The sequence below is a fragment of the Ailuropoda melanoleuca genome, chromosome 4, assembly GCF_002007445.2.
Source record: "Ailuropoda melanoleuca isolate Jingjing chromosome 4, ASM200744v2, whole genome shotgun sequence".
Classification (NCBI taxonomy): domain Eukaryota; kingdom Metazoa; phylum Chordata; class Mammalia; order Carnivora; family Ursidae; genus Ailuropoda; species Ailuropoda melanoleuca.
The window spans coordinates 69,807,340-69,820,556 of record NC_048221.1 but is presented as its reverse complement, the minus strand read 5'-3'; the positions used below and the strand labels follow the sequence as shown (position 1 = coordinate 69,820,556).

The 13,217-nt window shown below is 43.9% G+C and overlaps 1 protein-coding gene across 5 annotated transcripts in view; it reads left to right on the top strand.

Annotated features, from left to right (window-relative positions):
* The window catches only part of THADA (THADA armadillo repeat containing), a 224,949-nt gene that overhangs the window by 201,987 nt on the left and 9,745 nt on the right, over positions 1-13,217 (top strand). For 3 of the 5 annotated variants that reach the window (XM_034659058.1, XM_034659059.1, XM_034659057.1), the window contains exon 30: positions 11,070-11,185. In XM_034659058.1, the coding sequence (XP_034514949.1) occupies positions 11,070-11,185 (116 nt within the window). Of the gene's footprint in view, positions 1-11,069; positions 11,186-12,115; positions 12,250-13,217 lie in introns of those variants that run through there. The other 2 variants (XM_034659056.1, XM_034659055.1) reach the window with 1 other exon arrangement.

Here is a 13,217-nt window from a genome sequence, read left to right as displayed (position 1 = left end):
ATGGCAGTGTTCTGGCTTTGAGACAGTACTACAGTCATGTAAGATGTCACAGTTGGGGAAGCTGAGTGAAAGGCACACCAAGTCTACCATTTTTGCAATTGTTATGAGGCTCTAATTCCTTCAAAATGAAAAGTCAAAAAAAAGTCATGCATTCTTATTGTAAAACATTCTAAATTCCAGAAATACGTGGTATTGGATATAAAAAGTCTACCCCCACTGATAACAGTTTGGCATCAATTAAAATAGGATCATGCTATTTTTGTAGCTTGCTTTTTCACTTATCGGTACATCTTGGAGATAATTTCATGTCAGTCCAAGTAAATTCATAACTTATTTTTAATGCTTCTGTAGCTGGGCATATATGATGGGATACTTGAAGCAATAGCCCATAATTTTTTCAACTGGTCCTGTACTGGCTGTTTCTAAATTTTCCTGTTCCAGTCAGTGCTGCTGAGGATTATCCTTGGACATTTGCATCTTTGTCCATACCTCTAAGTGTCTCTGTGAAATAAATTCCTAGAAGTGGGGATTGCAATACTGAGAAAATGCATGTTTTCCCTTTTGATAGCAACCGCCAGACTTCCAAGTTGCTGCTTTGTCCAACTCCAGGGGTTACCATTTGTACAGAATACATCGTATGTGCAACAAAATGGCCCTGCCGATTATCCGCCCCCCCAAAAAAGACTGTGATGATTTATACTCCCATCAGTGATGAATGAGAGTGTCTGTTGTTTTACCCAGTAATTAATTGGGTCCTACCCTTAAAAAAAAAATTCAGTACAATTCAATTGAAAAAAAATTATTGTTTTAATTGCACTTCCTTAACCATTAATGAAATTAAACATTTCTTCGTGTGTTTATTGGCTATTTGTATTTCATCTGTGAATTGCTTGTTTATATTCCTTGCTAAATATTTGCAGTTCCCAAAGTGTGTGCCAAAGCACTGTGGGATATTTTGAATTTTTGTGAGAAGCACAATGACACTTGCCATCTGTGAGATACTATGTGAACTACTAGCTTGAAATAACTTAAACAATTATCAACATTAGCTCACACCGTTCTCCTTCTGATGATGCCATACATCTTTGCAAAGTTGAGTATTTGAAAGTTGCTGTGGTAAAAAGCAGGTAGCATGGGAAAATCAATGTGGAACAGGAATGAGGGTGGTGGAGTCCAGTGACCCCAAGGTTTGGGAAGTTCTGAAGTATCCAAAAGGCACACACATCTCATTAGTACGTAATTGTGGTTATTAAAGAATGAAGTCAAAATATTTTTCCTTTCAGCTTATGTGTATTATTTTTTCAAACAATTTCTAAGTTGTTATGGCATAAATACTTATTAGGTTGTTTGGACTTAACTACTTAATAAATGGCATTATTAGGTATTTCTTTTGGCCTAGAGACACCATGAAAAAATTATTGAGGTGTAAGGGTGCTATGAATGGAGAAAGCTTGTAATTCCCTGTCATATTTCATTCCATTACTTTCATTTTTGTTATTGATTTGCAAGAGGTTTGTTCCTTAGAGGATTAGCAAATGTTTTACCCCTTGTTTTTTACTTTTGAATATTCCTATTAATTTTTGCTATACAAAAGATTTCAGTTGATATGTTGACATACTTATACATCTCTTTTTTGTGTATGTGGCTTTGTTTCATTCTTAGAAAGCCCATTTTTACCTTAAGATTATAAAATATTTTCCTGTTTTCTTCTAGCACTTTAATAGTTTCTTTTCTTTTTTTTTTTTTTTTTATTTGATTAGCTCCTCCATCTAGAATTTATTTCAGTGCAAGGCTTTGGGTAGGGACCCACCTGTATTATTTCCCTAAGACCTAGTTGGTTGACTGAATACCCTTTGTTGAATAAGTCAGTCTCTTCACTACTGTTTAAATGTCACTTTTACCATCCTCTGAATTTCCAGCAAATTTATTTCTGGACTCTCGATTTTCTCCCTTACAGTGCTTAGTGTTCTATCTTGGATTTTATGCATTTTATTTATTTATGTACATAACTTCCTGTACTAGATCATAATAAGCTTTTTGCGCTTATTGCATCTCTATGTCCTGTAACTGTTTTCTTTTCTCTTTCACTCCTTCTCTCCTAAAGCCTTTTTCTTTTATTACAGAAAATTTAAATATACAGAAAGGTAGGCAGAATAATATAATGAATTTCATGTACCCTTCACTCAGCTTCAACAGTTATTGATTTATAACTAATATTGTTTCCTTTATTCCACCACCAGCTTCCTTCCTCCTGTATTGCTAAAGTTGAGCGTCTTGACAGACAAATTATCTGTGTTATTTTTCATTAAGTTTTGGTACCTCAAAGAGATCCTTATTGATTTCTCAGTATTGTCTTTAAGGAAACTTAATAGTTGAAGATTCAGATAGATAGAAAGTATAGATCCAGATAGATGGCAAGTATCATAAAGCTTCTCCTAAATAAGTTAAACTGGGATTTATGGGGCACCTGGGTATCTGCCTTCGGCTCAGGGCGTGATCCCGGCGTTATGGGATCGAGCCTCACATCAGGCTCCTCTGATGTGAGCCTGCTTCTTCCTCTCCCACTCCCCCTGCTTGTGTTCCCTCTCTCACTGGCTGTCTCTATCTCATAAATAAATTTTTAAAATCTGTAAAAAAAAAATAAATAAATTTAAAAAAAATAAAATAAACTGGGATTTATTTTACAAATAAATAATTTGTAATTTTAAACATTTTATACATAGCTTTACAGAAATGTATCTGTGTTCAAAAGTTAGGAACTCTTTGGTTAGAACAGATATTAACATCAGTGTTTAGTAAATTATTTTTGTTTTTTTTTTAAAGATTTTATTTTGGGGTGCCTGGGTGGCTCAGTTGGTTAAGCATCTATCTGCCTTTGGCTCAGGTCGTGATCCCAGGGTCCTGGGATCGAGCCCCATGTTGGGCTTCCTCCTCAGTAGGGAGTCTGCTTCTCCCTCTGCCTTTCCCTGAGCTTGTGTGCTCTCTCTCTCTCTCTCAAATAAATAAATAAAATCTTAAAATATATATATATGTATATGTATATATATATCTATATATATATCGTATTTTTAAGTAATCTCTGCACCCAGTATGAGGCTCAGACTCACAACCCTGAGATCAAGAGTCACATGCCCCATGGAGTGAGCCAGCCAGGTGCCCTGGTAAATTGTTAATTCTTTACATGCAAGCCTTTATTGATATGTTGGGTTAACACTGAATACCTTTGACATCACTTTTTAAACCTCACCCTCACCCAATAGCTTGGGGCCCTTGATGCTTCTTCTGGGTGAGGGGACTCCTAACGGCATTGTAAAATTTGGTGCACCAGGCCAGAGATGATCTAAGACAAATGAATACTCACCGTCTCATTAATACTGTGTATTTCTTCCAGCTGCTTTTCATGGGGACCGTGTAGAGAGGTCACTTTAGCATCCTGGCTACTGCTGTGAACGTAGGTTCCACCCCTACCACCCCTGGCAAGGAGGCATGGTACGATTCCAAACCAATAAATGCTCCATTCATGGAGCCCCTCTGTCCACCAGACAAAGCTCCATATCCTTGGGGCCCCAGGGACTATAAAGAACAGGACATAGTCCTTGCCTTCAAAGAGCTGTACTCCAGGAAAGGAACTTGTAGATTGATAACCATGATGACAGGATTTTTTTTTTTTTAAGAATTTTAAATCAAATGAAATGAGCTGTTGGGCACTGAGTAGGAGAAGAGTATGTGTTGGTGGCGGGGAGGGGGATGGCGGTCGATGAAGCTGAGGAAGGTTTTTTGGAGGAGGTGGTGTTAGCCGGACCCTTCAGTATGAACGGAATTTCAATAGGCAGAGTTGGAGAGGGTGGTGGCGGGAGAAACAGAAGGAACATCCTAGACAGAAGAGCATTTGTAAGTTGTCAGAAATGGGAAATTGTCCCATTTAGCCACAAAATAGGTACGTGAAGTGGAGGAAGAAGGAGGTAAAACCAGAAGGGTAGGTCAAGACTTCAGTGCCCAACAAATTCTTTAGGCGGTTGGAAGTCATTGAAGGATTTTGAACTTGGGAGTGATACAATCAGGGCTTTAAGGAAGTTTCTCTGCAGCCATGTGTAAAATAAACTTTGGAGGCGGAGACCAGTGAATTGTTTTCATCTTCTAGGCATAAGATCTGTGGTTCCTGCACTAGAACAAGGGGAGTGTTAATAGAAAGGAGGGAATGCACTGACACACAAAGTGACTTTTCAGGCCCCTACACACTTCGTGTTTGTGTGAACATCTTAGTCCTTAAAGAGATTCATGGGTCTGTTTTCTGCAGTTCTCCCCCCCAAGCCAGTATCAGCTAGGGAGTAATTAGACTTCATAACTAGCACCCTTTTCCTGGCAGCAACAGCACAACACAGCCAAGTGTCACCTTTTGGGAACTTTCCAAGACCTTCCTAAGGATGTGTTCTCATTTGATAAACACGCTGAGGTTTGGTGGAGTAACCACTTGAAGTGCTTCCCGGCCTGCCCTCTAGCATTGGTGGGTAACTGTGGGTGGCACATGCCCACCAAACCCTTTCTTGTAGGGATGACCAGGTTGAGTAGCTGAAGTGTCCCAGGGTCATGCCTCCCATCCACGGGGCTGTCGATAAAAAAAGAAAACTATGCTGAGCTCTCTGTACCGATGACATAGGCAGGGACATACACCCAACAAGGACCATTGCCTGCACTGTGTTCAGAGGCCAAGAGGGGTGCGCTGGGAAGCTTGTGGTCTGGTTGGGGATAAGATTAATGGGCCTGAAGCAAAAAACAATTAAATCCTAACCCTCATTGTAATGATTAGGAAGGAAATACAAATTAGAGAACTCTTCTCTCTCTCGCTTTCCCATCTCCTACCCCCCCACACACACAACGTATACTATGCAAACGTACATACAAATGCAGTCTACCTTTTAAATAATTTTTGCTGTATCTCTTTCTCTATTTCTATGATGAAGCATGTTTCTGTGAATTAGAAAGTTTAGATTCCTCCCTCAGTCATCCCCCTTCTCACACCCTGCCCCCCTTCCAGCCTGACTTAAAGCCATAAAATACTTCTGCCTGCCTGCCTTTCGTTCTGTTTGTATGAATTAAGTCGACAGGATAAATATTCACATTCCCAACTACAGGCTGAAACAATGTTTGCCTGTTCTGCCCAGTGAGTCGAGAGAAAAAGGGGGCCTGACATCACCCTATACTGTACATTCCCGGCATAGATCATTTATTTAAGTCCCTGAAAAAATACAGATGTTTTACCAGCCGAAATAAAATCCTGTGTAAACACTGGGCTTGGAAAAATGTGGCTCTGACTTAGCTGTGGGGGTTGGAGCAATGCAGAGAGAAGCCTAGGCAATATGGCAGATACAGAAATTTTATACTTGGCTGGATGTGCGATGGGGGCAAAAGTGTTCTCCCAAAGTCTGCATGCTGTGAAAGAAGAACAGGATTTGTTTTTAAGAAAATACAGTTGCAAAAAGTGGATAGATTTCGTTGATCTTCAGAGTTTGGGATTGCTAATGATTACGATACATGGAGCCCATTTGTATCTGACCTCTGAAATGAACATCTCTTTTCTCTTTGGAGTTGTCCTTTTTCACGGCCTGCCTAACCTGGGCCTGTTATTGCTGGATCCTGCTGTTTCTGGAGCTCAGCTGCTGTTGATTTTATAAGGGGGAAAATTGCCTGGAAGCCATGCTTGGTGCAGAGGAAAACCCATCTCAGCGTTGCATTCCCAAACAGCCATATATCATCTTGATCTTGTCTAACACAAGTCACTATTTTAGTCTAGCAGCATAAACCAGACATATTTCACTGGTGCAGTGCAAGTTTTTTCAGGGATCTGCCTCATGACTCTTTTTGGGCCTGTGGCATTTATTCAAAGAGCATTACATTTGCTTTTGCGGAGTCGCTTTTAAGATTCAAAGCTGCCCAAGTGGACCCCGTGCTTTCCACAGATGCTGGGGGGCTCCCTCGAGTCTCTCTGTGTTTGGAGTGGGGCTGGGGGTGGGCAAAGAGTGACTGCTTCCAGGTTCTCTAGACTTTCCATCGGTCCTCCCGGAGATTCATCAGGGCTTGCGTCTCAGGGGCAAGAATGCTAGTCCGCTCCCCGCTGCTGCCCAGCCTCCCCTCCTGAGGGCATCTCCTGGCGGTCCCATTGCCTGCGATAGTCACGGACGGTGCTGCTGGTGTGTGCTGGGCTGTTTGCGTGTGCTTTCTTTCTGACTGGGTCACAACCGTCTTAAGTCGGCAAAGCTTTCTGCTGCTTGTTTTGCTGAAGACATCTCTATGTCCACTCTAGCCTTTCTCTAAGGGCCTGCAGAAACTAGAGGCAGCCCACTGTCCTGCTTCATCCCATGGTGGTCATTCATAGAGCTCCTTTTCACTCCCAAAAGAATTCTTGCTGTGCAAGATAAATTCCCCCTGACTAGAGCAGTCATCACGCCGATATTCCTAACCCGACTCCTGGGGTCCCCTTCCCTCGTTCCCAAACCTGTATATTCCCTTGTGGTCCCCGGCTTGGACGATGGCTTTCCGTCACCGGCTGCCTGAGTGAAGATGCTCTTTTCTGACCTTCAGCTCCACATCGAAATGCCAAGTTGCCAAATCCTGCTTCTTCAGCTTCTAAAATGTCTCTCTGGTGTATCCTTTTCCTCTCCAGCCCACTCCTTTTGCCATCTAAATTGGGCTGTCACAAAATCAGAGTCCTACCAGCACCGGACAGATGAGTGAATGAAGGGGGACTGTTATAAACACACAGCCCTCTTGGTCCAATCCTTTGTCTTTAAACTTTTGATAGAGATTTGGGTTCAGTAAATACTTCATTTTCCTCTCGATTCTCCAAAAGTTAAAAAAAAAAAAAAGGCAAGAGAGCCGTGATAAATGACACTGACACCCCACCTTAGTCCACGAGTAGCAGGCAGTAGTGCGCACGGCGGTGAACCCTCCCTGCAGGAGTGTGGGCTGGCGTGCCCCAGGTCTTCTGATTTTTCAAAAGAAGTTGGAAATCAGGATGATTTTGGTGTGAAATCTCCCAATTCGTAAGTGACAGGTTAAAAAGTACTGTACAGGTCAAAGAAAACATCTACAGCCACGTGGGACCCACAGTCATCCCTGGCTTTCAGCCTCTGGCTTTGACCCTCACTGCCTCTAGTCTAGACTGATAGCAATCTTGGTCATCCTGCCCCTTCTTATCCAGCCTCCACACTGTCCTGGCCTTTCCTTTCCAATTACAGATCTGAATATGTGAGTGGTGTCTCTAAAGAGGCCTTTGCCGCCTGCAGAACAGAGGTCCTTTGGTGTGCTTTCTAGATCCTCATTCCAGCCCGTCCCAGCTGTGTCTCCTACCACCCTGCACGCACCCTGGCTGTTCTCTTGCCACACACAACTACATGCTGTCCCCTGAGCAGTCCTAGTATTTTCTTTCCGTTCATAGGTTTTTGGCTTTTGTTTTTGTTTTTAAGAACAATTACAGCTTTAAAGAAAAACTGAGCTGGTAGTACAGAGAGTTCCCATATATTCCTTTCCTCCCCAGTTTTCTCCTGTTATTAATATCTTGCATTAAAATGGTATGTTTGTTACAATTAATGAACCAGTGTGGACGCATCATTATCAACTAAAGTCCATAGTTTACATTAAGGTTTATTCTTTTTGTTGGCAATACTGATATTTTAATGCCCTTTAAAAAATTTTTTTTATAATTCAGTTTCCTCTCTGCTTGCATGGTCTTCCCCGGATTCTGACCAGATTTGTTTAAGGGCCGAATAGGAATATCACTTTTTTCTGCAAAGCCTTCTCTGAATGTTTATTTGTGGAATGGGGGCTAGAAGGGAGGGGGCAGACAGAAAAAGGAAGAGAACTAACATTTTTATCAGATGCCTAATGGGTGCCAAGTACTATATATTCCTTTAAATCTCTCTGTAGCCCTATAAGCCAGAGACTATTATATACTGTTTACCGTGAGGAAGCAGAGGTTAAATAAGTTGCCCCAAGCCTGCGTTCCTCCCGTAGGGCTGCACTCCCACCACTGACCTAGCCTCCCTGCTCCCCCGCCCCCCCCCCCCCCCCNCCCCCCGCTGCAGTGAGGAGTGCGGTGGTGTTCAGCTGTGTCTCTGCTCCTTACATGGGGTTGCAGGAGCTCACCAAACCCGAAGGCATGTGTCCTACAGGCAGGGTCAGTTTAGGAAGAGACACCACAGATGGACGTCAATTCAGCAAACGCTCAGTGCATTCCTGCTGTATGCTGGACTTGGTCAAGGGTGAGGTCAGGCCTGAGAGGACGGTGATGGTGATGCCGCCATGCAGGTTCTAAATCGAGACCAGGCAGGGGCAGGGTATGGATTTTCCACGTACCCGTGACTAGAGTGTAAGTGGCGGGGAGCAGGCGCTCCTGTGTCCTGTGCCACAGCTCTTAGGACAGTGCCTGGTGGTAACTTGTTTATTAAATATTTGTGGACTGAATGTTTGAATCCTGTTGCAAATTTGGGAGATCTAAAATGACACTTCACTTCTCGGAGCTCTCACATGCATTCAGTTGTTCGCACAGCTTTGGTTTCTCTGTCTGGTTCAGTGCAGTCGGGTATTACAGGCTGTCTGCAAATTATCCCAGGCCTGGCCTAGACCACACTCCTAGCCCTGGGGTTCTCCTGGACCAGAACTTCCGGAGAAGGGGAAAGGAGGAGGAATTGCCTTGCCCCCACTGTCTTTTCCCAACTGATGGACAAATGACCCTACCTGGGAGCTGCCTGGTGCCCCTGGACCTCACCTTGGACTGTAGTTCCAGAGGCCTGGCCCCACCTCTGGACTTCACACCAAAGGATGGCCTCATTTTTCTTGGACAAATTAAAACAGACCCTTTAAATCTCATGGGAAGGTAGCTGGGTATTCAAATATAGCCATTAATTTTCTCGGAGGAAAAAAAATGATCCCAAACACAGTCACTTGTTTCAGACATTGGCTTACAAAACTTTTCTTTCCTCCCCACTGCCTCTGTCTTCTCCCCTTCCTCCCCTTCCCTGCCCGGTTTTCCTTTGACTTCTATGACCCTGTCTTTCACTTCTCTCGCTCTGTCTCTCCTCCATGCCTCTTTCCACTGTGGTTCTCCTAAGTGTACCTCCCTCTGCAGTTGTCCCATGTAAATAGATCGCTCTCTGTTCCTGGTGAATAACCAGGATCACAATTGTTGTCTGGGTTGTACCCAAGGTGACAGAATTGATGGACCTGGAGGCTGATTTTCATAAACCAGAGCTACCAAGCGTTTCAAAAACAGCCTTGTTTTTGCCAAGTAAGGTGAGCAAATATAGGACTAAGTTTAAACATCCATCAGGAGTTATTTTTGAGGTGATTGCTTCTAAATGAGAGGCATTCGAAAATCTCACAGCTTTCTTTACAAGTAAATTCCACAGTCATGTATTTTCCTGGTGTCTGCTGATTAATTACGATCCTGTGACACCATGAAAAGCCCTGGTGGTTGGTTTTGAGCAGCTGTGGAGAAAAGTAAAGCAAGGCCCAGTGCCTTCGCCAGCTCTTTCAGGATAGTGGGGTTTCAAGCAGAGGGAGGTGTTTTTTTTCACTCTGGCAGTCACCACATAAGAACAGAAGCCCCAGCCAGACCCATTTCTCCAGACTTCGCGACGGGCGGTTTGGGTCCCTGCGGGGGTGTGGTGAAGTAGTGATACTTGATCTGTTGCCTCTGAAATAACAGATCCATTATTAGAGAAAGCATTTTCAGTCTCCACATTGGGACTCGTGTGCATTCTCCTATACAAGTACTTCTGTTCAGACAAAAAAAAAAAAAATAGTAGTTACATATAGTAATCAAAAAAACTTTTTTTTGATTCTCTAAACAAAGGTGCTCCGGGTATATTTGTTGTCGGTAACTGCAGCAGTCTGACCCCGGAAAACTGCTAGCTCATTCCCGTTCAGGCTCTGATGATTCTAGATCTCATTTATCTTGGCCTCTTGCTTTCTCTCATGATTCGCTTCCCTATTTAACTCTCACTTAGGCTCCTCATCGGCAGGAGAGGAAGAGGAGAAAAAGTGGAATCTTGTCGCTTTGAGTCACCTGTAGCTCTGGTGAGGGGTACAACAGGGAAGGGAAACAAACTGATTATTAAAATGGCCTTTCCTCGTTCTCAGTGTGTTTCTGCGTACTAGCTTTGCTCCGCCCACCTTCTCCCCTGGATTGAGGTGAGGAGGCTGAAGGAGCTCCCTGACCATGCATCGTCATACTCCTTGGCACTGGCGAAGGTCAGAGGAGCTCATCTGTGCCTTAGTCCTCTCTCTGCTGCGGGTTTGTAGTCCTCACAGTGTTGTTGGTGTCACCACTGAGTATGAATCCACGACATGCTTTCATGAGCAACGCACGCAAACACACACGGTCATGTGTCTGCTGGATCTGTGGCCTCCATTCTAAATAGAGGCAACCAGAGGATTTGTCTTTCTCTGCTCAATTCTAATACATCATGTCGTGTCAGAGTGAGAGTAGGTTGTGTCTGTTGTGGTGCTTCCACTCCACATCTCAGTGGAGAACTACGGAAAAAAATCGAAATCGTTTACGAACATTACTCTCCCGTGTTTGCAAAGGCAAGCATCATCGTAGCCTGCTTCTTGGGCTGAGACTGTTCTGATAAACCCAACACACAAACCAGTTTGGACTCTGAGACTGTTGATTTTTCCTCTGCAGTAAGACTTTGACTTGAGAAGGTACATTGTTTTTCTTATGAGACTGCTCCCATAGAGCAATATGTCTGCCTTTCTTCGCTAGAATCACTTTGTAGGCTGTTGTAACTAATCAGCTTTTGTATCAAATGAGTGTTCGGTCACGGGGTTGTCACCCTTGTTTGGAATTGCACAGGGGACCCAGAGCAGAGGTAGGGATTAAAGGCATAGGTTTCTTGCTGCGTGCTCCCAAACCAGCCTGCTTCCTGCGCAGAGACCAAAGCCACATTCTGCAGGTGTCTGTTTTCTTTGAGGGGAATATTTTGAGGAAACCTAACAGGGAGGAACTGAACATTTAGGAAAAATATATTTTCACAGCAGGATATTGCTTTTTCTCTTTCTTGGTTTAGGTTTCTCATTTGTTACAAGCCTGCACAGACTCCAAATACAGACTGAATACATACTTTCAGCAGGAGCTGGCTGACGTTGCTGTTTGTACCAGAGCCAAACTCTGGCTGGCCGAGAGGTATGTTAAAACCCCACATGAGCAAGGAGTTATCAGGGGTCAGGAATACATTGGAGAATGGCTGTTTCTAGTTGTGGGAGTTTTAAAAGTCATTGGCATGAGTTTTCTAAACTTATTGGAGTATTTATCTTTTTAGAACTTCGGGTTGTGGTAAAGAAAGAAAAATATTTTCTTGACAATTTTTCTGAAACTGCTGTATGGCTGGAGTGCATGTAATATGGCTTTTTATCTGTGCACCAGTCAGCTTGTTTTTATTAATACCTGCCATGTGCCCAGCCCAGTGTCAAATATTATGGCAATGAAAGGCAGTAATTGACTCAATCACATGGTATAATCCCTTAGGTGCCATGGCAGTTCATAGATTAGAGATTGGGATAAGACTTGAACAAGCACAGAGAGACCAGTAGGGTATGAATAAGAAAAAGACGCACAAGTTGCCCCCTTTTTAGGTAGGCATTAGAATAGCTTGAATAATCAAGGCAAAGGAGGGTGGGTACATTTGTTTTTTCATTCCCGCCATTGTTTATTTATTCTAGAACTCAGAACATTTACTATGTGAAAGATGGGATAAAAAGAATCTCTCATTTAATATGCAGGGAGCCCTCTCTGTAACAATGTGTTCAAAATCCATGTGGCAGGACTCTGATATCGGTAGGACAGTGTTACTGCAAGGGCCCCCTGGTATGTCCTCTGTAAGTTCCAGCACGGGAGGGCCAGCAGAGGCCCACAGGCTACCACACTCCATGCCAGATGATCTTGCGTTCGATTAGAAATCAGTGTATTGGCTGTCTAACATAGCAGCCTTTTCGTTTTTCAAAAAAATGTACTTCTGTTCACTTTTGTGGGTTCCCCACCTTACGTGGGAAGGAAGGAAATGGGCAGTACAGGCCCGCAAATCACTATAATCCAACAAAGCCTTGTTGAACACAGGCTGCACGCTGGCCTCTGTGTTAGGAGACGGAAGGGATGCAAAGATAGAGAAAAACTAGCCCTGACTTCAAGGAACTCATATCCAGGAGGTGAGAAAGATGTGTAAATAAATAATTTTCATTGCATATGGCAAGGGTGATAACAAATGTGGGCAGTAAGCACAGGAGTAGCCCAGAGGAGGGGCAGGGAGGGCATTCTGGACTCCAGCAATGTCAGCGGCAAAGACAGGGCAGTGTGTAATGGCATGGTGAGTATGGAGAGCTCTTAAGAAGTTAGCTCTTCTGGAACCTAGTAGAAGGTACACAAGTCTGCGGAAATCCATGGAGGCCACACAGTGAAAGCTCCTCAAGGGAACCTCTTGGTGAAAGGGAGCCCCTGAAGGATTTCTCGGTGTGTGGGTATGTGAGTCTCCGTGTCTGTCTAAGCGCCCGTAGCCCTGGACAGGGATACTGATGGCGGAGTTCGCTCCTATCTGAAATGCCAGTAAAGTGATGTGAACTCTCATTTTTAGACCACTTCGTGTTTTCTCTCTTTTATGTAGAAAGCAGGAGTTCATGGGCCATAAACTGCTTCTCTGCACCTAGTATCGTTTGCCTTCCATGTGGCTTTTAGGCAACTCGCCTGAGCTGCCTGTTTGGGGAGAATAGGGAATTGTGATCACATATGTGCTCTCGTCTGTTCATCAGTAGCAGGCCAGGTCCTCCTAGCTGCTGTGTCTGGGGATCAGGAAGTCAGGGCTCTCCAGGAACCATCCTGTTGAAATCTCTGCTTCCAGCCAGGCCCGCGCCAAGTCAGAACCCTAAATCTCCTGTTCTGCTAGTGCTATAAAGGCCTTTCTGCTACCCCTTCATGGGTTTCATAGAAATTCATCGTCTGCTGGCTTCCTGAGCCCATTCCTTCTTGTTGGATGGGAAGGAGGAGATGGTGTCACAGGCCAGCCGTCTGATTGGACCTTCATGCTGTGCAGTCAGTGCCTGAAAGATGGATGACCAAGTGCCGTCAGTCTCCTCGGCGGCTGGAGAGGTCCTCCTGTCCTCTTTTAACTTCTCCTCTGGCCCCTATTGCAATTTTCCAATTAGGCTTTCAGCATTATCACCCCCCC